The sequence below is a fragment of the Hemitrygon akajei genome, chromosome 14 (assembly GCF_048418815.1).
Source record: "Hemitrygon akajei chromosome 14, sHemAka1.3, whole genome shotgun sequence".
Lineage (NCBI taxonomy): Eukaryota > Metazoa > Chordata > Chondrichthyes > Myliobatiformes > Dasyatidae > Hemitrygon > Hemitrygon akajei.
The window spans coordinates 5,218,688-5,241,717 of NC_133137.1; the positions used below are offsets into that span (position 1 = coordinate 5,218,688).

The following is a 23,030-nucleotide window of genomic DNA, read 5'->3' on the forward strand; positions in this document are numbered from 1 at the left end:
ACTTCTGGCAGCTCATTCCATACATTTACCACTGGCTATGTAATAAAAGTCACCCGCTAAGGTCACTTTTAAATCCCTCCACTCTCACCTTAAACGCATGCCCTCTGTAACTTCTGGCTTACCTAGCCAAAGTAAAAAGACTGTGACCATCCACCTTATCGATGCCTCTCTGGATTTTATAAAGACCCACAAGGTCAATTCCTCAGCCTTCCTCCCTCTGCAGAAAACAACCCCGATTCTCAAATCAAACCCTCCAGTCCTAGAACCTGAATTCTGAATCTTTTCTGCCTTTCCACATTCTAAGCTTTCTTTTTACGAACCAGAATGCTCTCGGAATAAGGTGTAAATTACATCCCTTGATACATGCCATATCGCACCAAAACCACCATGCCCTTGAGCTATCAAGTATCTATCTGCACTGATCCCCTTTACCAGCACCGGGTTCGGAGCTTTCCCTGCCTTGGACTGACCTAGGTACCAGTTAAACGTCATGAGACTAGCTGCCGCTGCCACTACCACCTACTGGGGCACTCTGCTTCAGATTGTAACCCTCCAAGTCAAAATGGTTCTTACCGAGACCCCATCTAAGTCTTGGATATTCCAAATAACAACCCACGTCACACTGGCAACGCGAGGCTTCCCTCTGCACAAACCCTCAGGTCTCCATTTCATTCCAAGGCAAATGCCACACACCATGGGACCATGCAAATTTTGTGCAGGAGGGAAGGACTGTGGGGCACAGGGTACGTCCCCATTGTTCACAGCAAGGTTAAAAGACTTGAACGACCCTGAGACAGAAAGCAAAGCTTGGGATTTGTTTCATTTTGGCTCTGATTAAACAGTAGAGGAGTGCAACACCCTCACTTAGAACCAGGTCTGGAATTATTGCTACGTATGAGGAAAATTTAAGCTTTCCACAAGTCTTTCCCCAATGTTAGAACACAGTTGCTTGGCCCAGTCCCTCCCTCTCAGTATCTTTCTAAACTGCAGCCAAAACATCTACCTCCCACCCCTTCTGCCACCAGTCAGGCTCCACATCGGGCCTTCACCGAGCAAGCAAATGTGACCGAGATCACAGAACTGCCTTTCTTCTGAGGATTAAAATTAAAGATTAGGAGTTTGAATTTAAATTCTTTGTGAGATTCAAAAGAATGATCAGCTTCCAAAATCAAAGTGGAAGCTGAGAAATGCAGACTGGATAAAATACCATAAAATTCAGTGTACAAGCCATTTTATGAGGATTTGTTGTCCCTCCCACTGCTGTACTGAAAGCCCACAGTACTTACCTACCCTGGCAAGGGAGCAAGATTCAAGTTTTCCTTTCCAAGCCTGCCATCTGGGCCACAGATTCCCTCACACCATGTATTGCTTGCAAAGTGAGCAGACCTCAGCCATGTGTACAGAGAGTTTGTCAAAAGACAAGAAGGATCAATCAAAAAGAAATGATCGTTTTCTTAAAAGTTGAAATACCCAGTGGGAAGCGACCAGATTTTACAGTAAAGTGGTGTCAGTCGCTATTTCTATTGAAATGATAAACACACGCACAAGAACACACTTACGATGTTTGCTATGGACACCAGGATTCTTCCCTTTAGTTCTCAAGCACACCGCAGTTTGATTATCTCTCAGCTTTTCTTGTTCGTTGTGAAAAGTCAAAATATTTTTATTTTGGAAACAATTTTAAAGCACTCCTGAAAAGTCTAGAATGAATGAGAGTAAGGAAAGCAGCAAACAACATTTTGACTGAAATTCTAACCAAGACTAAATCTAAAATGTCACTAGTTATCTGTGAATAAAGACTAAACTAAAACTAGAATTAAAGTTTCTTCCAGAGACTATGAGACTAAAACTCAAGGCCCACAGACTAGGAACTAGAAGTGAAATTATTTCTAGGACTAGATCATTGTCCTGCAGTACATCACCTAGATGATCATTCTACAAGAAGCAGCTATACCGGGGCTGCCCCCAATCCGGTTGCTGTGGAAACCGTCACAAAGGATGGGGGAGGGGGAGGGGAATGGATTCCACATCAGCCGAAACAGGAACTGCAACTGCACAGGAGCCGCTGTTTATTGTGAACTCTCTCTGCTTCTGAAGGGGAAGTGTTTGATGGAGGAAAATTCAAAAAGGGGCCAGGGGCCCTCGCATTTGGGTAAATTTAGGGTCAGGGAGTTCCAGTTGGTATCTGGTTATGGTGGGAGGGGTTCCATTTGATCTAAACCTACCCTTCACTCAAGTAAATTCCCACTTGGACTCACTGTCTGGGATGTGACACCACATAGAGACCAGAAATGGGAACAATAGATAACTCTCACCTACCTGACAGAATCTCTAACAGACTATAGCATTTCCCACCATACCTTGACATTACTGCTCTACAAGTCTTCACTGTCAGTACTTTATCTCCTCGGCAAAGAGTGAACCCCGGGGGCAGGCAGAGGCCATTCCATGGCCAGATTTCTACTTCTTTCCTATCCCCACATCCCACAACCCCTCCATTATACAAATGTTCACAACATCGACTTTGAATGGAATCAATGGCCACTCTTCCACAGACCTCCAGGGTAGAGAATTCATTCCATAGAGTGGGCCAAGAGTGAAGAAATCTCACCTCCATTCAGTTCCATCTGGCCTACAACTAATTTTGAATCTGTAACCCCCTTGTTTTAGACTCAGCTAGAGGAAATATCCTCCTTGTGTCCATTATGTTAAGCCCTCCAAGAAACCTGCAAGTTACGAGCCAATTCAATCTCCTCGCAGGAGACTTGCCTTCCAAGAAACCAGCACATTGAAAGTGAGATCGTCTGGATCAGTGGGCAGCTGAGATGCTCCCAGAGGCAGGAAGAACATACTGCAGGCAGTTAGCATCTGAGACATAGAAGCTGGACACAACCAATCTGAGACCAGTACTATGTGTTAGTACTATGTGGACTCCACCACCAGATACAGGACTCTCCAGTCAGCAATGCCACTGTGGATGTCACTAAACTGACACACCATCTGAAAGGATAGATCACCCTCCTATAGCAAACTCAATATGGTGCAGAAGGAAGATTTATCTCCGCTGGCCCACAAGTTCACCCTTGCCAAACTCTGCTTGCAAATCATTTTGTTACACTCAGCTGGACAATCTCCACAGCCCATCCACAAGCATGTTCCAAATGAGGCCTTGAGCTTCTTTCCCAGAGCCATTCGTCAGTTACTAAGGTTAGTCCTTCAACCGTTAGCCCCTTCCCTCCTAAACATTCTGCACAAAACCTTTTGAGTGCACTCCCTCAAAAGCCCTGACCGTACCTACAAGCATTCCCTGTACACACAGCCACTCCCTCAGTCACGGGCATTCACTGCCACCACCTACAGCCACTCCCGCACTCACATTCCTTCTGACTGTATCTACAACTACTCTGTCAGCCATAGCCATTCCCTCTGCTGGACAAAGGTCACCAACACTTCCACTAACACCCAAGAGCACCAGAGATACAAAAAGGGGGTACTCCGTTACCATTTGGGCCGCAAAATTCCGGGGAAAATCATTCGTGAATTTAAATGTCGCTGTTGAACAGCAGGAGCTAGACTTGTTTCAGTTACTTTGAGCATAAAGTTCTTTATTTCAAATCTAAACCTTGCTGAAGTAAGTTTCTGATCAGCTCCACGACAGGGCCTCAGTAGAAAGGGGATCCTGAGACCTTAATCTGACAAAGGGATTTGCAATTCCTTTTATTAGCTCTTGGAACAACACAAAAGAACCCAGCAATCCGTTGTTAAATCTGATGATCCTCACGCTCCCATTGGCTAACTGGTAAGTGCTCAGAGCTCCTAATTTGTTTCCTAAAGCTGTCCGGGGAGCCATGGAAACAGAGGAGATTAATAAACCGTAGGGCAGCTGACCAATCGCGAGGGGACGGCATGAGGCAGCTGGGGCTGGACAGTCATCTCAGACAGTTGAAGGTAAGTCTGAGTGGCAGCAATTCTCCTCGTGCCCATTAGTCTCGCAATCCCCTGGAGAGAGTGCTGGAGAGTTCGCCTATTCGCCTGTCACTTCTGACTGGCTTGCATGCCAGTGCTGAATTGAGGTCCAAACAATAGAACCTGTGTGTGTGACTGCTCCTCTCATCTCATTGCCATAGTGACAGTGGCACCAACTGGGGAATGCTGGGAAGGAGGGTGCGAGTTGAGAGTGGAGGGGTTGTGAAGGGGGTGGGGGTGGGGGGGGGCTGAAGACTGAGGAGGAGGGAGCAGCGGCCCCAAATGCAGCTGCTCAGTTAACAAGACTAGAAGACAAGCACCGAGAACCCCTTTCTTCTCACCTTATTCTGGGGGGGTGGGAAGAATTGCAGAGGACTCCATGCTTAACCTGGAAAAATCTGCAGCGAGAAAAAACGAGTGACCCAGATTCGAGGATGGATCCGAACACAAAATAATGAATACAAGCAGCTGTCAAGCTCACGTTACACTCACCTTTCCAAACTGGTCGAAATATTGCTTGACATCCTCCACTGTGGTGTTCACAGACAACCCTCCCACAAAGATCTTCTTTGTTCTGGTCACCATCTATCAAGAGAGGAAACAGGTTCTGGTTAAAGGTGCCGTGTTTCTCTCTGATGTATCTATTCAGACTGCCTAAACGCTGGCCACTGTTAATGCTAGTGGACAACACACACACTGTTCCCTTGTCACTCACTATCTTCGAGTGACTGGAAGCTAAAGGAAGTGTGCTCATTGCTTTGTATGCTTTAGACCCAAAATTTATAACAGGAATAGCCCATCACCAAAGACTCTACACAAACGTCTACAGATGTACGGCGGAGAGCAGAAAAGGCTGCGGTGGGCTGTAAACTCAGCCAGTTCCATTACGGGCACTGACCTCCCCCACCATCAACAACATCTTCAACAGGCGACACCTCAGAAAGGGTGCATCATAAAGGACCCCACTCAGGACATGCCCTCTTCTCATTACTACCGTTAAGAAGCCTGAAGACACACCGTCAACGTTTCAGGGACAGCATCAGATTTCTGAACGGACCATGAACACTACCTCACTGTTTTTCCTCCTTTTTTTTTGCATTATTTAATTATATATACTTCTTGTTATAATTTATCATGTTTTATGTATCGCACTGTACTGCTGTCACAAACCAAACTTTGTGACATTCTCACTGATAATGAACACAACTCTGATTCTGTGTTTCAATTACAACCACACTGGGGCTTGGTCCATCCAAGATGCAGCAAAATGGAGGCAACACACAGCAAATTCCCTGCCACCTCACAGGTATTATCAGTTCCCGGACTGTCAGAATTTGTACACACTGGGATGGGCTCAAGATAATTAAAAGTAAAGGGGAGAGTGAACAGCTGGAAGTTGTGGTACATATTGGTACCAACGACGTAGATAGGAAAAGGGATGAGGTCCTGAACAGGGAGTTAGGCAGGACCTCCAGGGTGGTCATCTCTGGATTGTTGCCTGTACCACACGCCAGCGAGTGTAAGAACAGACTGATTCGGCAGATGATTGCTCGGCTGAAGAACTGGTGCAAGGGGCAGCGTTTCAGATTTCTGCATCACTGGGGAAGGCATGACCTGTACAAAGAGGATGAATTAGACCTGAGGGAACCAATCAAAGGCAGGCTTCATGGAGCTGTGGGAGAGGGCTTAAACTAATTTGGCAAGGGGATGAGAACCAGAGTGGCAGGGCTGACGATGAGGCCATTGGCATACAACTAAATGCAGTGTGTAGTGAGACTGGGAGAAGGCAGTCAGTGAGATGAGATAAAGTGTAACAGGGGACCAAAGTCAAAAATGGTGTTGAAAACAGGACTGAAGGTGTTATATTTGAATGCATGCAGTATATGGGAAAAAAACAGATGATCTTCTACCAGAGTTAGAGATTGGCAGGTATGATATGGTGGACATCTCTGAGTCATGGATGAAAAGAAGATCATAGTTGGGAGCTTAACATCCAAGGATACACTTTGTATTGAAAGGGCAGGCAGGTAGGCAAGAGGGTGTGGGGTGGCTCTGTCGGTAAAAAATCAAATCATTAGAAAGATATGGGATCGTAAGATATATAGGGTTAAGAAACTGCAAGGCCCAAGAGAAGGACTTTGTAGAATGCCTACGAGATGGCTTTTTAGAGCAGCTTGTGGTTGAGCCCATTAGGGGAACGGCTATTCTGGAGTGGGTGTTATGTAATGACCTAGATTTGATTAGGGAGCTTAAGTTAAAGGAACCTTTAGGAGACAGTGACCATAGTATGGAAGCACTCACCTGCAGTTTGAGAAGGAGAAGCTAAAATCAGATGTATCGGTATTACAATGGAGTAAAGGGAATTACAGAGGCATGAGAGAGGAGCTGGTTAGAAGGGGACAATAGTAAGGATGTTGACAGAACAGCAACGGCTGGTGTTTCTGGGGGTAATTTGGAAGGCGCAGGAAAGATACATCTCAAGGATGAGGTAGCATTCTAAAGGGAGGATGAGGCAACCATGGCTGACAAGGGAAGTCAAAGACAACACAAAGTAAAAGCTTGTTCATTTGTTATGTGCTGTGTTAGCAATCATGGTCTTTCCATGACCATGATTGGCCAATTTTCTACAGAAGTGGTTTGCCATCACCTTCTTATGGGCAGTGTCTTTACAAGACGGGTGACCCCAGCCAATGTCTGCCTGGTATCAGTGGTCGCATAACGAGCGCTTGTGATGTACACCTGCTGCATACTTTGACCATCCGCCACCTGCTCCCATGGCTCCGTGTGCCCGTGATCGGGGGGGGGGGGGGGGGGGGAGCAAATTTATAATTGACTCCAGCATCTTTCCCACCACTGACGTCAGGCTAACCGGTCTGTAATTCCCTGTTCTCTCTCCCTCCTTTCTTGAAAAGTGGGACAACATTAGCCACCCTCCAATCAGCAGGAACTGTTCCTGAATCTATAGAACATTGGAAAATGATTACCAATGCGTCCACGATTTCTAGAGCCACCTCTTAAAGTACCCTGGGATACAAACCATCAGGTCCCGGGGACTTATCAGCCTTCAGACTCAACAGTCTATCCAACACCTTTTCTTGCCTAATATAAATTTCCCTCAGTTCATCCTTTACCCTAGTTCCTTTGGCCACTATTACATCTGGGAGATTGCTTGTGTCTTCCCTAGTGAAGACAGATCCAAAGTACCTGTTCAACTCGTCTGCCATTCCCTTGTTCCCCATAATAAATTCACCCGTTTCTGTCTTCAATGGCCTAATTTTGGTCTTAACTATGTTTTTGCTATTCACATACCTAAAGAAGCTTTTACTATCCTCCTTTATATTCTTGGCTAGTTTACCTTTGTACCTCATTTTTTCTTGGCTTATTGCCTTTTTTGTTATCTTCTGTTGCTCATTAAAAGCTTCCCAGTCCTCCGGTGTCCCGCTCATCTTTGCTATGTTATACTTCTCTTTTATTTTTATACTGCCCCTTACTTCCCTCGTCAGCCACGGCCACCCCTTACTCCCCTTAGGATCTTTCTTCCTCTTTGGAATGAACTGATCCTGCACCTTCTGCATTATTCCCAGAAATACCTGCCATTGTTGTTCCACTGTCTTCCCTGCTAGGGTATTGTTCCATTGAACTTTGGCCAGCTCCTCCCTCATAGCTCCATAGTTCCCTTTGTTCAACTGTAATACCGTAATACTGACACATCCGATTTTCCCTTCTCCTTCTCAAATTGTAGGTTAAAACATATCATATTATGGTCACTACCTCCTAATGGTTCCTTTACCTCGAGGTCCCTGATCAAATCCGGTTCATTGCACAACACTAAATCTAGAATTGCCTTCTCCCTGGTAGGCTCCAGTACAAGCTGTTCTAAGAATCCATCTCAGAGGCACTTCACAAACTCCCTTTCTTGGGGTCTAGTACCATCCTGATTCTCCCAGTCTACCTGCATGTTGAAATCCCCCATGGGTCATACGTCAATGATTTAGATGAAGGGAATTATGGTTTTCTGGTAAAGTTTGCTGATGATATGAAGACAGGTGGACGGACAGGTACTGTTGAGGAAGCAGGATGTCTGCAAAAGGACTTAAGACAGGTTGGGAGAAGGGGAAAAGAAGTGGCAGGTGAAATGTAGTGTTGGGAAGTGTGTGGACAAACACTTTGGCAGAAGGAATAAAGGCATGGACCATTTTCTAAATGCAGACAAGGTTTAAAAAAAATCAGAGGTGCAAAGGAACTTGGTGTCCCGTGCAGGGTTCCTTAAAGGTTAACTTGCAGTTGAATCGGTGGTAAGGAAGACAAATGCAATGTTAGCATTCATTTTGAGAGGACTAGAATACAAAAGTAAGGATGTAATGCTGAGGCGTTATAAGGCTTTAGTCAGACCGCACTTGGGAGTATTCTCAGCAGTTCTGGGCCCCTTATCTAATGAAAAGAAATGCTGGATTTGAAGTAGGTCCAGAGGAGGCTCGCAAGAATGATCCCAGGAATTAAAAAGGTTAACATACGAGGAGCGCTCGAATGTCTGGGCATATACTCGCTGAAGTTAATGGGAGCTCTCATTGAAACCTATCGAATGTCGAAAGGCTTGGATAGAGTGGATGTGGAGAGCATGTTTCCTATTGCTGGGGAGTCCAAGACCGGAGGGGCACAGCCTCAGAGTTGAGGAACGTCCATTTAGAGCAGAGATGAGGAGGAATTTCTTTGGCCAGAGGGTGGAATTCATTGTCATGGATGGCTGTGCAGGTCAAGTCATTGAGTATACTTAATGTGGAGGCTGAATGTTCTGGATTCATCAGGGGATCAAAGATTATAGGGAGAAGACAGGAGAATGGGGCTGAGAGGGATAATAAATCAGCATGGTGGAGCAGACTCGAATGGTCTAGTTCTGCTCCTGTGTCTTAATGTCTTGTGATTAACAGCTAGGTAAGTAAGGGAAAACAATCATGCTCCCACCCATCAAGTACTGACTGCTGATGGAAGACCATATGGTCCCTGGATAGTGAGAAAGGGATTTCTCCGGATTTGATGCACGGCAAACAAAGACTGCAGAGGAAGAACGCAAGACCTCAGACCCGACTGGCTGGATCACAATCTGCACTGCACAGAAACAGAAACCAAGCACAAACAATCCCTTCGGCCCATCAAGTCTGTGCGCCCGCGAACATTACAACTCCATTTATGTTCTCAGATCCATATTGAACACCGCCCACCTCCAGATTCTACCACTGGCCTGAGGAGCAAAGTTCAGCCAATGTGAACATCAGAACAGCTGCCTCCAAGGCAGTCATTGACCTCACTCCCTTGGGAGGTCTTCCTTTCCTGGCCAAAACACCCAGCTTCAACCTCTTCACCATTACTTCAGCAACCCTGCTACACTTGTATCATACTACTTTGATTCAATTTGCACTCTAGAGTAATTTTATATCCATGACAGATCCAATATCCTCCACAGTTTCCATTTTCCTGCTCCCAAACAACTCATTAGTCACTGGGCCAGTGGCAGGAATGACTCATCAACAAAGACCATTGGCCAAGGAGCCGTGCCCAGATGAGTATGAGAGAAAGCACCCGATCACAATATTTAAGGCAACCAGTAATCATCCTGCTAGCAAGAACCCACGACTGCAGCATTTAAAAAGTAAACGATAAGACAGGCTGACATTTCCAAATGCTCCCTTCTCTCTGTCCCTCTGTCTTCAATTTTCCATCGAGGGAGAGGGGGCAGGGGGGAGAGGGAGGATGAGAGGGTTGGAGGAAGGAGAGAAGAGGGGAGGGGAGAATGGGAGGGGAGAGGGGGAGGGGATGGGGTAGGAGGGAAGAAGGTAGAGGGAGGAGGGAAACAATGAATTCCAACATCCTTTAACATTATAATTTAAAAATTATACGTAACAGTGGGATAGAGGAGAACACATCAAAAATTAACACAACCATCAATTAGCACATGGGACCGCTGTCCTGCTGTGCAGAGATGATTCAGGGAGCACTTTTTAGTGAATAGCTATTGACATGGAAATTCTACATTCTAGGATAAGTGTAGTGATCGCTGTTATACGGCCCAGTTAAATGCACGGGCACACTCTGATCTAGTTTACCTCAGATCACTGGCAAGTTACATCCCATGTTGATCGGAGATCCAGAGTGTGACAGGGAGGCAGGAATGTTTGTGCTTTTAAACATACAGATTGATGTCAACACACCCAAAATCCTAGGCTCGAGGGATCTCAGCCAGTGATGTGCCCTGCTCTTGAGGTGACCCAGAGTTCACCTGCTCTGCAGTCTACGACAGCACCATCAGATCCTTAGCTGCAGCCATGTGACTCCAGAGGGAACCATCCTCACCGCTCGAGCTGCCACCTCTGCTTCATAAAGCCGCCCTCGGCAACAGAACGGAAACATCGGTAAACAAGGTGAAGAGCTGACACCCTCTCAACTCAGCAAAGAACAAGTCAGTCTGGAGCCATTTTCAGCTTTAGACATGCAATGTAAAGCAGTGAGCTTTGTTGATTTTATTATGGGTACATTTACATATCCCAAATCAAATTTAGGACGCTGATATTGACACAATCATTAATCCTAGGAAGGGGATGGGAAAGAAAAGCAGTGGGAAGTGGCTGAGGGGGTTAAAGTGCATTTTCAGTGTCTGGGGAACACTTTCCACTCAGAGCTTTGCCAGAGTCCAAGCTCATTTCACCTACTTTGGAGCTATCGGAGGGATGGCTGTGCACAGTTGGAGAAACAAAACATTGCCTGGTGTAGCCCCTGAGTTGATAACAGCACACTGTTTCAAAAAGCAGCCATATTCCACCAGCACCGACAGTCAACTTCTTATTCCATCTGAGGGCATGAGTATCGATCTCTCCCTGCTCCCCTTCTCATTTTCCCATCTCTCTCTTTCTCTCTTTCTCTCTCACTCCCCCCTCTCCCCCCCACCTGCCCATCTCCTCCCTCTGGTGCCCCTCCTCCTTCCCTTTCTCCACAAGTCTTCACCCATCACTGGCCAACTTGTACCCCTTCCCCTCCCCTACCTTTGGCTTCTACCCGCCCCACCCCCTTCTTTTGCAGACCCGATGAAGGGACCCCCTGTCTGAAACATCGACTGTTCATTCTTCTCCACGGACACCGCCTGACCTGCCGAAGTTCCTCCAGCACATTGGCAGCAATGCAGTTGAGCTCCTGGTAGGGTCACCCATGGTGGTAAGGTCAAGGGGGAAGCTCCGGACATACAGCAACCCAACCAAGCCCTCTACGCTGGACATGGAAGAAGATGATGACATATCAAAAAGGCACTGAAGGTGGGGGAAGGCTATAGCAGTCAAGGGTCCCCACTCGTCTTGCACTCCATGTCACTGGACCCTGACCCCGATCTATCAAAGACCACGTAGAGCTGCTCCTGGCTCAGCCACCCCACTTTAAACAATCACACACCGGTGTTCTGTATTAAGGGGATCCACACTAGCAACCCTGCTGGAGAACGTCACTCACGACTCAAGCGATCACATTCATACTCGTTGGGGATTTTAACATGAAAGTGGATTGGGAAAACCAGGCCAGTACTGGACCTCAAGAGAAAATTTGTAGAATATCTAAGGGGTGGCTTTTTAGAACAGCTTGTTGTTGAGCCCACTAGGGGATCGGCTGTGCTGGGTGTTGTGCAATGACCACAATATGGAACAGTGGAACAGTGATCACAGTATGATAGATTTTACCTTGAAATTTGAGAGGGAAAAAATAAAATCCAATGTGTCAGTATTTCAGTGGAATAAAGGAAATTACAATGGCATGAGAGGGGAACTGGCCAAAGTTGACTGGAAAGGGACAATTGCAGGAAGGACAGCAGAGCAGCAATAGCTGGAGTTTTTGCGAAAAAAAGAGGGAAGTGCAAGGCAGACATATTCCAAATAAGAAGACATTTTTGAATGGAAGAAGGACACTAATGTGTCTGACAAGTGAAGTCAGAGCCAAAGTAAAAGCAAAAGAGAGGGCATACAAGGAAGCCGAAGCTAGAGGGAAGATAGAGGATTGGGGAGCTATTAAAAGCTTGCAGAAGAAAACTAAGAAGGTCATTCGGAAGGAAAAGGTGAATTATGAGAGGAAGCTGGTGACTAATATCAAAGAAGATACTAAAAGCTTTTTTAAGTATATAAAGGGTAAAAGAGAGTCGAGGGTAGATATAGGACCAATACAAAATGATACTGGAGATATTGTAATTAGAGATGCAGAGATGGCAGAGGAACTGAATGCGTATTTTGCATCACAGTGGAAGACGTCTGCAGTATACCGAGCATTCAAGAGTGTCAGGGAAGAGAGGTTTGTGCAGTGAAAATTATGACTGAGGCACTCAGGAAGCTTAATGGCCTGAGGGTGGATAAATCTCCCGGACCTGATGGAATGCACCTTCGGGTTCTGAAGGAAGTAGCTGGAGAGATTGCAAAGGCGTTAACAATGATCTTTCAAGAATCGATAGGTTCTGGCATTGTACCAGATGACTGAAAATTGCAAATGTTACTCTGCTATTTAAGAAGGGTGGGAGGCAGCAGAAAGGAAACTATAGACCTGTTAGCCTGACATCAGTGGTTGGGAAGTTGTTGGAATCGATTGTTAGCGATGAGATTATGGAGTACCTGGAGGCACATGACAAGATAGGCCAAGGCCAGCATGGCTTCCTGAAAGGAAAATCCTTTGAGAAAATTACAAGCAGGGTAGACAAAGGAGATGCAGTAGATGTGGTGTACTTGGATTTTCAGAAGGTCTTTGACAAGGTGCCGCACATGAGGCTGCTTAGCAAGGTTAGAGCCCATGGAATTACAGGGGAGTTACTAACACAGGTGAAGCATTGGCTGGTCGGCAGAAAACAGAGAGTGGAAATAAAGGGATCCTATTCTGGCTGGCTGCCGGTTACCAGTGGAGTTCCACAGGAGTCAGTGTTGGGACCATTACTTTTTACGATGTATGTCAATGATCTGGACAATGGTATTACGGGATTTGTGGCTAAATTTGCCGATGATACAAAGATAGCTGGAGGAGCAGGTAGTGTTGAGGAAACAGAAAGCCTGTAGAGAGACTTAGAGATAGTTGAGGGGAATGGGCAAAGAAATGGCAAATGAAATACAATGTTGGAAAATGTATGATCATGCACTTTGGTGGAAGAAATAAACAGGCAGACTATTATTTAGATGGGAAGAGAATTTAAAATGCAGAGATGCAAAGGGACTTGGGAGTCCTTCTGCAGGATACCCTAAAGGTTAACCGCCAGATTCTAGTTGTATAGAATATAAGAGCAGGGATGTGATGTTGAAGCTCTCTCTATAAGGCACTCATGAGACCACACTTGGAGTATTGTGTGCAGTTTTGGGCTCCTTATTTTAGAAAGTATATACTGACATTGGAGAGGGTTCAGAGAAGATTCACGAGAATAATTCCAGGAATGAAAGGGTTACTGTATGAGGACTGTCTGGCAGCTCTTGGGCTGTATTCCTCAGAGTTCAGGAGAATGAGGGGGGATCTCATAGAAACATACCGAATGTTAAAAGGCCTGAACAGATTAGATATGGCAAAGTTATTTCCCATGGTAGGGGATTCTAGGACAAGAGGGCACGACTTCGGATTGAAGGACGTCCTTTTAGAACTGAAATGCGGAGAAATTACTTTAGTCAGAGGGTGGTAAATCTCGGAATTTGTTGCCACGAGCAGCTGTGGAGACCAAGACATTGGGTGGCTTTAAGGCAGAGATAGATAGGTTCTTGATTAGCCAGGGTATCAAACGGTATGGGGAGAAGGCAGGGGAGTGGGGATGGCTGAAAGAATTGGATCAGCCCATGATTGAATGGCGGAGCAGACTCGATGGGCTGAATGGCCTACTTCTGCTCCTAAATCTTATTGACTTATGGTCATACTGGTGCATTAAATACAATGATTCAGCCTTGGGTAGTATTACATACAGTTGCAAGAAAATGTTTGTGAACCCTTTGCAATTACTTAGTTTTCTGCATTAATTACTCAAAATGTGGTCTGATCTTCCTCTAAGTCACAATAATAGACAAACACAATCTCCCTAAACTAATAACACAAACAATTGTACTACTTCTCGTCGATACTGAGAATACCATTTAAACAATCACAGTCCGGTTTCAAAATGCTCAGCTCCAACTCCTCAATGCGGCATGCTGCAGCTGGACGCACTTCTCACAGTTGTAGCCGTCAGGGACACTGGACGTCTCCCTGCCTTCCCACCTCCCACTAGAGAAGCATTGCACGATCCTGCCTGACAGCTCTACTGTCCTAGCTGAGCAGATATAAAGAAAAGAACAGGGAAAAAAAAAGCTTGAGCATTTCTTTCCTCTGCTTTCTCTGAGTGAAGCCTCTCTTCACTGAAGCCTCGAGACCTAAAGCCAGTCTGACTGTGCTTTAATTTGCTTTTACTAATCAATCCCAAACGCCTACTGGCTGTTGAAATGTTGAACTTTTTGGAGGGAAAAGGGTACTGCACACCAACACCAAAACCTCATCCCAACTGTGGAGCATCGTGGAAGCAGCATCATGGTTCCGGACAGCTTTGCTGCCTCAGGGCCTGGACAGCTTGCAATCGTTGAGGGAACAATGAATTCAAAATTGTATCAAGACATTTTACAGGAGAATGTCAGGGTAGCATCTGTTACCTGAAGCTTAATGGAAGATGGTTGATGCCACAAGACAATGGTCCAAAACACAAGAGTAAATCAACAACAGAAAAGGTCCAAAAAGAAGAAAATTAGTGTTTTGGAATGGCCAAGTCAGAATCCAGACCTTAACCCAGTTCAGATGCTGTGACATGACCCAAAGAGGGCTGTTTCATGCAAGATATCCCAGAAATATTGATGAACTGAGACAGTTTTGTATGGAGGAATGGTCTAAAATTCCTCCTCGCCATGGTGCAAGTCTTATCAGCAGCTACAGGAAACGTCTGGTGGAGGTTACTGCAGCTAAAGGAGGTTTTACCAGTTATTAAATATACTTTATGTTATATGTTATAAAGTATAAGTATGTTATAAATATATTATACTTTTTCCAGCCTGGACTATGAATGATTAAACAACGTGTTCTATAAGGATATGAAAATCACAGTTGTTTGTGTGTTATTAGTTGAGGCAGATTGTGTTTGTCTATTATTGTGGATAGTTGACCACAGAGACCACGGCACCTCTGTTCAGTTTGATTAAGCTCTGGCATATGAAGCCTATCTTTTATTTATTTATTTGCAATACAGCGCGCTATAGCAATCCCGATTTAATCCTACCATGGGAGGAAACCCATGTGGTCACTTACAGAACGTACAAACTCTTTACAGGCAGTAGTGGGAATTGAACCCCTGTCGCTGGTACTGTAAAGCGTTGTGCTAACCACTACACTACCGTGTGCTGCCTGGTGGACATTCCAGTGTCATCTGGGGTATGGCTGGCACAGCCTACCAGTGAAGCATTAAACCAAGGCCCCCCACCTGCCACCTGTGCTCAGTGTTCCTTAACAATATTTATGAAAAACTATTCTCCCTGGAGCCTTGATTGATATTAAATCCCTCAACAGATGCTCCTCGACCACAAGTTCCCCCAGCAGATTGTTCATTGCACTAAAAATACCATCTGGTTGTTATATTGGTGTTTGAGAGAGCAAATCTCTACTACAGGTACAGAAAACGTAGCTTTTCTGTGTACCACACATTGGGACGTTCTGATGCATTTGTAAAGAGTGTTTCATCAGTTCAGAGCTATGTACATTTTAAAGAGGAAAAAGCAAAATTCCTGTGCTAAAATGGACGTGCTGTTGATAATCATGCTCGATGGGTGATGATTTGGGAGTATTTATATCTAAAAGCCGAGTAATTAGTGGAATGGAGTAAATTAAACGATACAATCATCTGAACAAGCACAGTTGTGAGATCACAAGGCAATTACTGAACACTAGGGTATTATACCCAAGTCTTGGTCTCGCTCCTTTGTAAGCCAAGCTCAAAAATGAATCAACTCACCAGCCATCGTATTAAAAAAGGGGCTGTCAATCTTTACCTGCACAACAGCAAACACATCACATGGATTCTTCAGCTGGTAGTGCACTGGGAGGCTTGAGGGATGGAAAGCCACTGCCAAATGCATGTGTGGGCCTTTTATCAATGTTCAAAAGAGTCAGTAAATTTAAATTCCATGGCTTTACCATAACCAGAAGACCTGTCCTGGGATCAGTACACAAGTACAATCAGAAAGAAGGTACAACAGCCAAGACTGCTTTCACAAAGAAGGGACTGAAAATCCCCTATTCTGAGGCTGTGCCCTCTAGTCCCAGACTCTCCTCCTAACGGAAATAACCCCGGCATGTCCACTTTATTTAGACCTTTCAATGTTCAGTGGGATTCAATGAGAACCCTCTTCGTTTCTCTAAACTCCAGCAAGTACAAGCCCAGAGCCATCAAACACTCGTGTGTTAACCCTTTCCTTCCCAGGATCATTCTTATCGGAATCTGATTTAAGATCACCAGCGTATGTAGTGAAAGGTATTGTTTTGTGGCAGCAGTACACAGTAATCCAAAACCATAAATTAAGTAATTAAAAATATTAAATAAGTCATGCAAAAAGAGAGCGGAAAAGCAGTGAGGTCATGTTCATGGGTTCAATGTCCATTCAGAATCCTGATGCTGGAAGAGACGCTGTTCCTGAGATGTTGTCACTCTTCAGGCTCCTGTACCTCCTCCTTGATGGTAGCAATGAGAAGAGGACAAGTCCTTGGATGATGCAGGTCCTTAATGATGATGCTGCCTTTTCGAAAAGTGTCCTGGATGCTGGGGAGGGCAGTATCCACAATGGAACTGGTTGAGTTTACAAATCTCTGCTGCTTTTTCCGATCCTGTGCAGTGGCCCCTACATACCAGACACTGATGCAACCAGTTAGCATGGTCTCCATGGTGCATCTGTAGAAATTTGCGAGTGTCCTTGGTGACGTACCAATCCTCCTTAAACTCCTAATGAAATACTGCCTGTGTTGTGTCTTTTTTGTTACTGCATCAATATGCTCAGCCCAGGGTAGACCTTTAGAGATGTTGACACTCAGGAACTTGAAACTGCTCACCCTTTCCGCTGTGGATTCCTCGATGAGGACTGGTGTGTGTTGCCTCGACTTACCCTTCCTGATCTCCACAATCAATTCCTTGGTCTCACTGACGTTGAGTGCAAGGTTTTTGTGTCACCACTCAACCAGCTGATCGATCTCCCTCCTGTACACCACCTCGTCACCACAATAGTTACGCTGTCAGCAAATTTATAGACAGTGCTTGAGCCACACATTCGTGGGAGAGAGTAGAGCGGTGAGCTAAGCACACATCCTTAGGGTGCACCAGTGTCGACTGTCAGTGAGGAGATGTTACTCCTGAGCTACCCAGACTGTGGTCTCCCAGTCAAGGAACCAGCTGCAGAAGGAGGTAGAGAGGCCCAGGTTTTGGAGCTCTCCAATTAGAATTGTGGGTACGATTGCATTGAACGCTGAGCTCTAGCCAGTAAACAGCTAAGTCCAGGTGATCCATTGCTGAGCAGAGGGCCAGTAAGACTGCATCTGCTGTAAACCTACTGTGGCGATAGATAAATTGCAGCAGGCCCAGCCAGTTCATTCTACCCATGATCAACCTCTCAAAGCATTTCATCACAGCAGATCACAGTGCAACTGGGCAATAGTCACTCAGAAAGCTCACCCTGCTCTTCTTGGGCACTGGCATGATTGTCACCATTTTGAAGCAGTGGGAACCTCTGACTGCACCAGTGACAGACTGAAGATGTCCGGGAACACTCCCACCAGTTGGTTGGCACAGGTTCTCAGAGGCCTGCCAGGTACCCCATCGGGGCCTGATGCCTTGCGAGGGTTCACCCGCAGGAAAGCTGTTCAGATATCGGCCTTCGAGACAGAGATGACAAGGTCACCAGATGCTGCAGGAATTCGCACAGGTATAGCTTTATTCTCCCTTTCAAAGTGTTCATGAAAAGTATTTACCTCATCTGGGAGTGAAGCATCACAGCTATTCGTGATGTTAGATTCCGCCTCGTAGGAAGTAACGAACTGGAAACCCTGTCAAAGCTGTCGTGCATCCGATTCCTTCTCTAACTTCAATCATAATTGGAGTTTTTTTTCGCTCTTAAAGTAGGTCATACCTATCCTTCATGTGAAGATCTGAATCATCGGTCTTGAATGCCACAGAGCTAACCGTCAGCAGACTATGAATCTACTGGTTCATCCACGGCTTTTGGTTTGGGCTTGTCTGATATGTTCTCGTAGGCCCACACTCACCCACACAGGTTTTGATGAAGTCAGTGACAACTGTTGGTGTACTCATCCAGACTTAAAGATGAATCTGTGAATATTGTCCAGTCCACCAGCTCAAAGCAGTCCTGTAAATGCTCCTCCAACTCCCTTCACCATACCTTCTTGGTCCTCACCTCTGGTGCTGCGGTCTTTAATCTCTGCCTGTGTGCTGGGAGTAGAGGTGATGGGACTTTCCAACGTGTGAACGCGGGATGATATGGTAAGCGTTCTTGACAGTGGTATAACAAAGACCGTGTGCTGGCGCCTCTGGTTCCACAGGTGATATGCTGGTGGTGGTTGTTCACGCTGGCCTGGCTGAAATCTCCCACTATGACAGGAAGGCACCAGGATACTCTGTTCCGTGACCACTGATCATGGCCCTCAGCAACTCCACAGCCTGCCTGACACAGGCCCAAGGTGGAATGCACACTACTACCAGAATGAGGGCAGAAAACTCCCTCAAGTCAAAAAAATCCTCCTCTAGACTCTCTCCAGTGTCATCCCATCCCTTAGATATGGGGCCCAAAATGCTCATACACCGAGTGGTCTGACCAATGCCTTATAAAACCTCAGCACTATGTCCTTCTCTTTATACTTTAGTCCTCGTGAAATAAATGGTAACATTCCTTACATTAACTCAATCTGCAAGTTAACCTTTGGGGAATCCTGAACCAGGACTTCCAGGTGTTTTTGCAGCTGCAATTTCTGAATTTTCTCCCCATTTAGGAAAAAAGTCTACGCCTTTATTCCTTCCGCCCAGTGCATGACCATACCCTTTACGAGGCTGTATCCATCTGCCACTTTGCCCATTCGCCCCACCGGACAAATCCCTTTTGCAGACTCCAACCATTTTCATATCTTCTGCAAACTTCGCCACAAAGCCACCAATTCCATCATCCAGATCATTAACATTCTACATGAGACGTTACGGACGCAACCCCCACCCCAGGCGAACAGCACCAGTCACCGACAGCCAACCAGAGAAGGTTGGCTTTTCTCCCAGCCTTTATTCCCACTCTTTGCCTCCTGCCAGTCAGCCAAGCTAGCACCTCTCCGACAACATCATGGACTCTGTCTTGTTTAGCTGCTGGCGTGCAGCACCTTGTGAAAGGCCCTGGGTGTTGCAGTGACGAGCAGGGTGTGGTACAGCCAATAACTGACTCTCGCTCTCCAGCTTCACTTCTCTTTGCTGTGTCAACAAATTCATGGGTTGAGCAAGTGATGGAGAGATGACAAATTAAAGGACCAGCGTTTGTGATCTTCGAAGACCGGTGGTACGGGCGCACACCATTTTCAACACAGAAGCACAAGGCGGGTTCCGAGAAGGGCTTGCACAAAGATCTGGCAAGTAGGAGGCACGCGCACTCAAGATCAAGACAAAGGCATTCAAAACAGGAAACTAGATAAACCACACCACCAAAGATCCATGTTTCCCGGAGATCCTACTTTTGCAATATAAGTACTGGATTACTTCATGTCAGAAACGAAACAGAATCTCCCTGCTCCTACAACACATTCCAAACTACAAGACAACGATTACACAAAGGCAAGCAGCAACTCCAACTATCCCAGTGAACCGCAAAGATCTTAATACACAGATTTTAAAATACACAAGAGTTCAAAGAACTTATTCTCATGATTTAAGAAAAATGAATGCATAGAACTGCACAGTAAAGTTTACCTTTTTTCTTAAAAAAGAAGAATCTGCTGTTCAATGCCGTGTTGCCATCTCAAGTGGCCAAGTACAGCTTCTTGCTCTCAAGAGATTGGATTACTTGCTTATAATCCCCTACTTTAGAAAGGCTTAAAATATTCTCTTAAAAGTAAAAGCTATTCATGCTTTGCTTTGTTTTAAGTTTCAGGTTCCCAGTGACTCACTGGGACTCGTGGTTATTGTGGAATTAGGTGGAAAGCATACACTACAAACCTTTGTGATGTAAGCAAACAGAACTTGCAAATTTGAGCAGAGGCAGATAGCTTTAAAATGGGTTACAATTCCAATTCGTTTTCTAAAAAAAATCGCTCCATCTATAAATAATCCTGGAAAAAAAATACTTATTTTAATTTTTTTAAAAACTAAGTGCTTGGATCATACCATTTGCTGGCCCATTTATCATTTGTTTTGGTAAATGTAATGAGCTATGAGACAAATTCTATTTTTAATTCAAGGGGATTTAAACCAAATGGTTTGGAAATCATGATCCCGTCTGTTTTTTCCACAAAAACAAACGAAATCCAGTGAACATACAAAGGGGCTGCTATTCTCTATAGATTAACACTGCATGAATAAGTCACATTCTGATTTTATTACATGGGATTCCAGGACTTCTAAAAAACAGGGTTTTGGGGGATTGAATTCTTGACTTGTATTTTTTTTGCCAAAATGAAAACCTAAGCGTTTACCCACTGACCCATTAAATTTTATTTACAGCCGCTTTTCACTTACTGTATCAATGCTGTTTTCTGATGGTACACAGAATAAAGACTCAAAGTATAGGCCTGCTCACTGAAACCTGTCCACAATCGAGCCAGTGTCCTCGTGATGGAGGCAGCCAATCATATCAAAGAATTCTCAGAGAAAGTTAAAGTAGCTCAGCACTATTTTTTCCTCTAAAACTATGGAGTACAAAATAAAAATAGAAACGAGGTTAAAGCAAAAGGAGAAACATTACAATTTAGGTTTGGGACTTCAAAATACTTGAAGGCAGAAAGCACAGAAATGAAAATATTGCCTCATGCTAGTAGATTGTTTAGCACTAATGAATGATTTCATTATTAAACAATTAATTTATACCTCCTGCAACTGGTTTTAAAATTATTTGTACAATTCATTGCTAGTTACTCTAAAGGTCGAAGTATAAGAAGCAGGAAGGTACTGACAATTCAAGATTATCAAAACGTACAGCAAAGCACGTCGCTTGCATTTAACAACCAACACACCCAAGGCAGCCCATAACACAGCCCTCACACGTTCCCGCGGCAACACAGTATACCCACAATGCTCAGCAGAACAACACGGAACACAACAAAGAAGCAAAACAAACCTCATTCCTCCCACCCTCACACATGCACAATCCTCCAACCCCAAAGCAGGTTGCGTTCGTCAGCCTCCAGTGGGCTTGCAGACATTGAGCCTTCTATTCCCGTAACAGCCAATGGGCCGTGACTTCCAGACTTCCGATTCCATCCTGGGGCCTTGACCCTCACCATTAACCACATGACCCACCTAACACCAAACACCAGGCCAGGAACTCGGGATTCGCCATTGAAAGGAACCCGAAAACTAACCCTCGAAACCATCGCTTCACCAACTGGGGAGGAGGGGGGTCATCAGACCTCGTTCCTCCTGCCCACACAGAACACCCACTCCAAAACCTCCCCAGGATAACCTGCCGACTCGGGGGAGGTACCAGCCTTCATCCACACTGGTCAGTCAGCCCAGCTCAGCCTGCAGATGTTCCACAACCATGTCACTGTCCTTCCAACTTGGAGCAGAGACTATCCTCCAATTCTCCCACATCCTTGTCCCTAAACTCTAACCTGACCCGTAACTCCCCTCTCTGCCTCCAAAACCACCTTTGTGATAACAGAAAGCATCAGTAGGTTCACCATTAATCTTGTCTCTGAGGATAAACAGTGAGCTACTAACAACCAAGTTCGAAAAGACAGCAGAAAAAATAACACAAACACAAAATACCAAAATCGCACTTTGGAAAGGCCAATATCAACCTGCTGAAGAGCGCAGTTTTTTTAAAACTATCAACCGGATAACAAGTGTGGTAATTCTACTGTCCTCGGGTGCAAAAAGGCTACAACTGCCACAAGTGGCATACAGCACTGAGTATTTTGGAGACAATTTCTACTCCATTCGTGACGCTCAGCAAATCTTAATGATCATGACTACACACTTTCAGGAGTTGCCATTTCCTCTCAGAAGCACACTTCATTTCAAGCAGGCCTGATAGAAACATAGAAAGTAGGTGCAGGAGTAGGCCATTTGGCCCTTCCAGCCTGCACCACCATTCAGTATGATCATGGCTGATCATCCAACTCAGAACCCTGTACCTGCCTTCTCTCCATACCCCTGATCCCCTTAACCACAAGGGCCATATCTAACTCCCTCTTAAATATAGCCAATGAACTGGCCTCAACTGTTTCCTGTGGCAGAGAATTCCACAGATTCACCACTCTGTGTGAAATTCACAGTGATCTTTTAACAATGGCTCCAGAGGAACAACTCGTCTCTTCTGCCGTAGGCCCTCGGTCCAAACGTGACTGAAATATCCTGCAAACTACACACTTGTTCTAAGGAAAGTGGTATGGTCCACTGCAAGTAGTCCTCTAACTCAATATTCATCTGCCTGAACATGAACAGAGCACATTTAGGACATGTTTGGCTTACTGCTGTGTCCAAGTTGTGGGTTCGGATCCCACTCCAGGGAACACAAAGCCTAGGCTGGTCCTTCACAGCAGTGTTGTGTAAGCTCAGAAAATACTGCCCCTCACCTCCTTAAACAGCATCATATCAGCTCCCTCGGAGGGAGGAGAGAGGAGCCACTGCCCTCTGAAGAGTAAGGAAAGTTTCTCCCAGTATTCCAGCCAGCTTTTATCCCTCAACAAACAAACATCTCTGAAACAGACTACACTGCTCTTAGAAGTCTGCCTAGCCCACGTTGGCTAATGGGGTCCAGCATCACTGGCTGAAAGGCACGGTGCTGTCTTGATGTCAATGCCAATCGACC

General features: G+C 45.3%; 1 protein-coding gene across 1 annotated transcript in view; it reads right to left on the bottom strand.

Annotated features, from left to right (window-relative positions):
• LOC140738251 (RNA-binding protein Musashi homolog 1-like) overlaps positions 1–23,030 on the bottom strand; it is a 201,844-nt gene that overhangs the window by 129,613 nt on the left and 49,201 nt on the right. Inside the window, 1 exon segment of the mRNA XM_073065404.1 lies at positions 4,459–4,551. Coding sequence (XP_072921505.1) covers positions 4,459–4,551 — 93 coding nt within the window.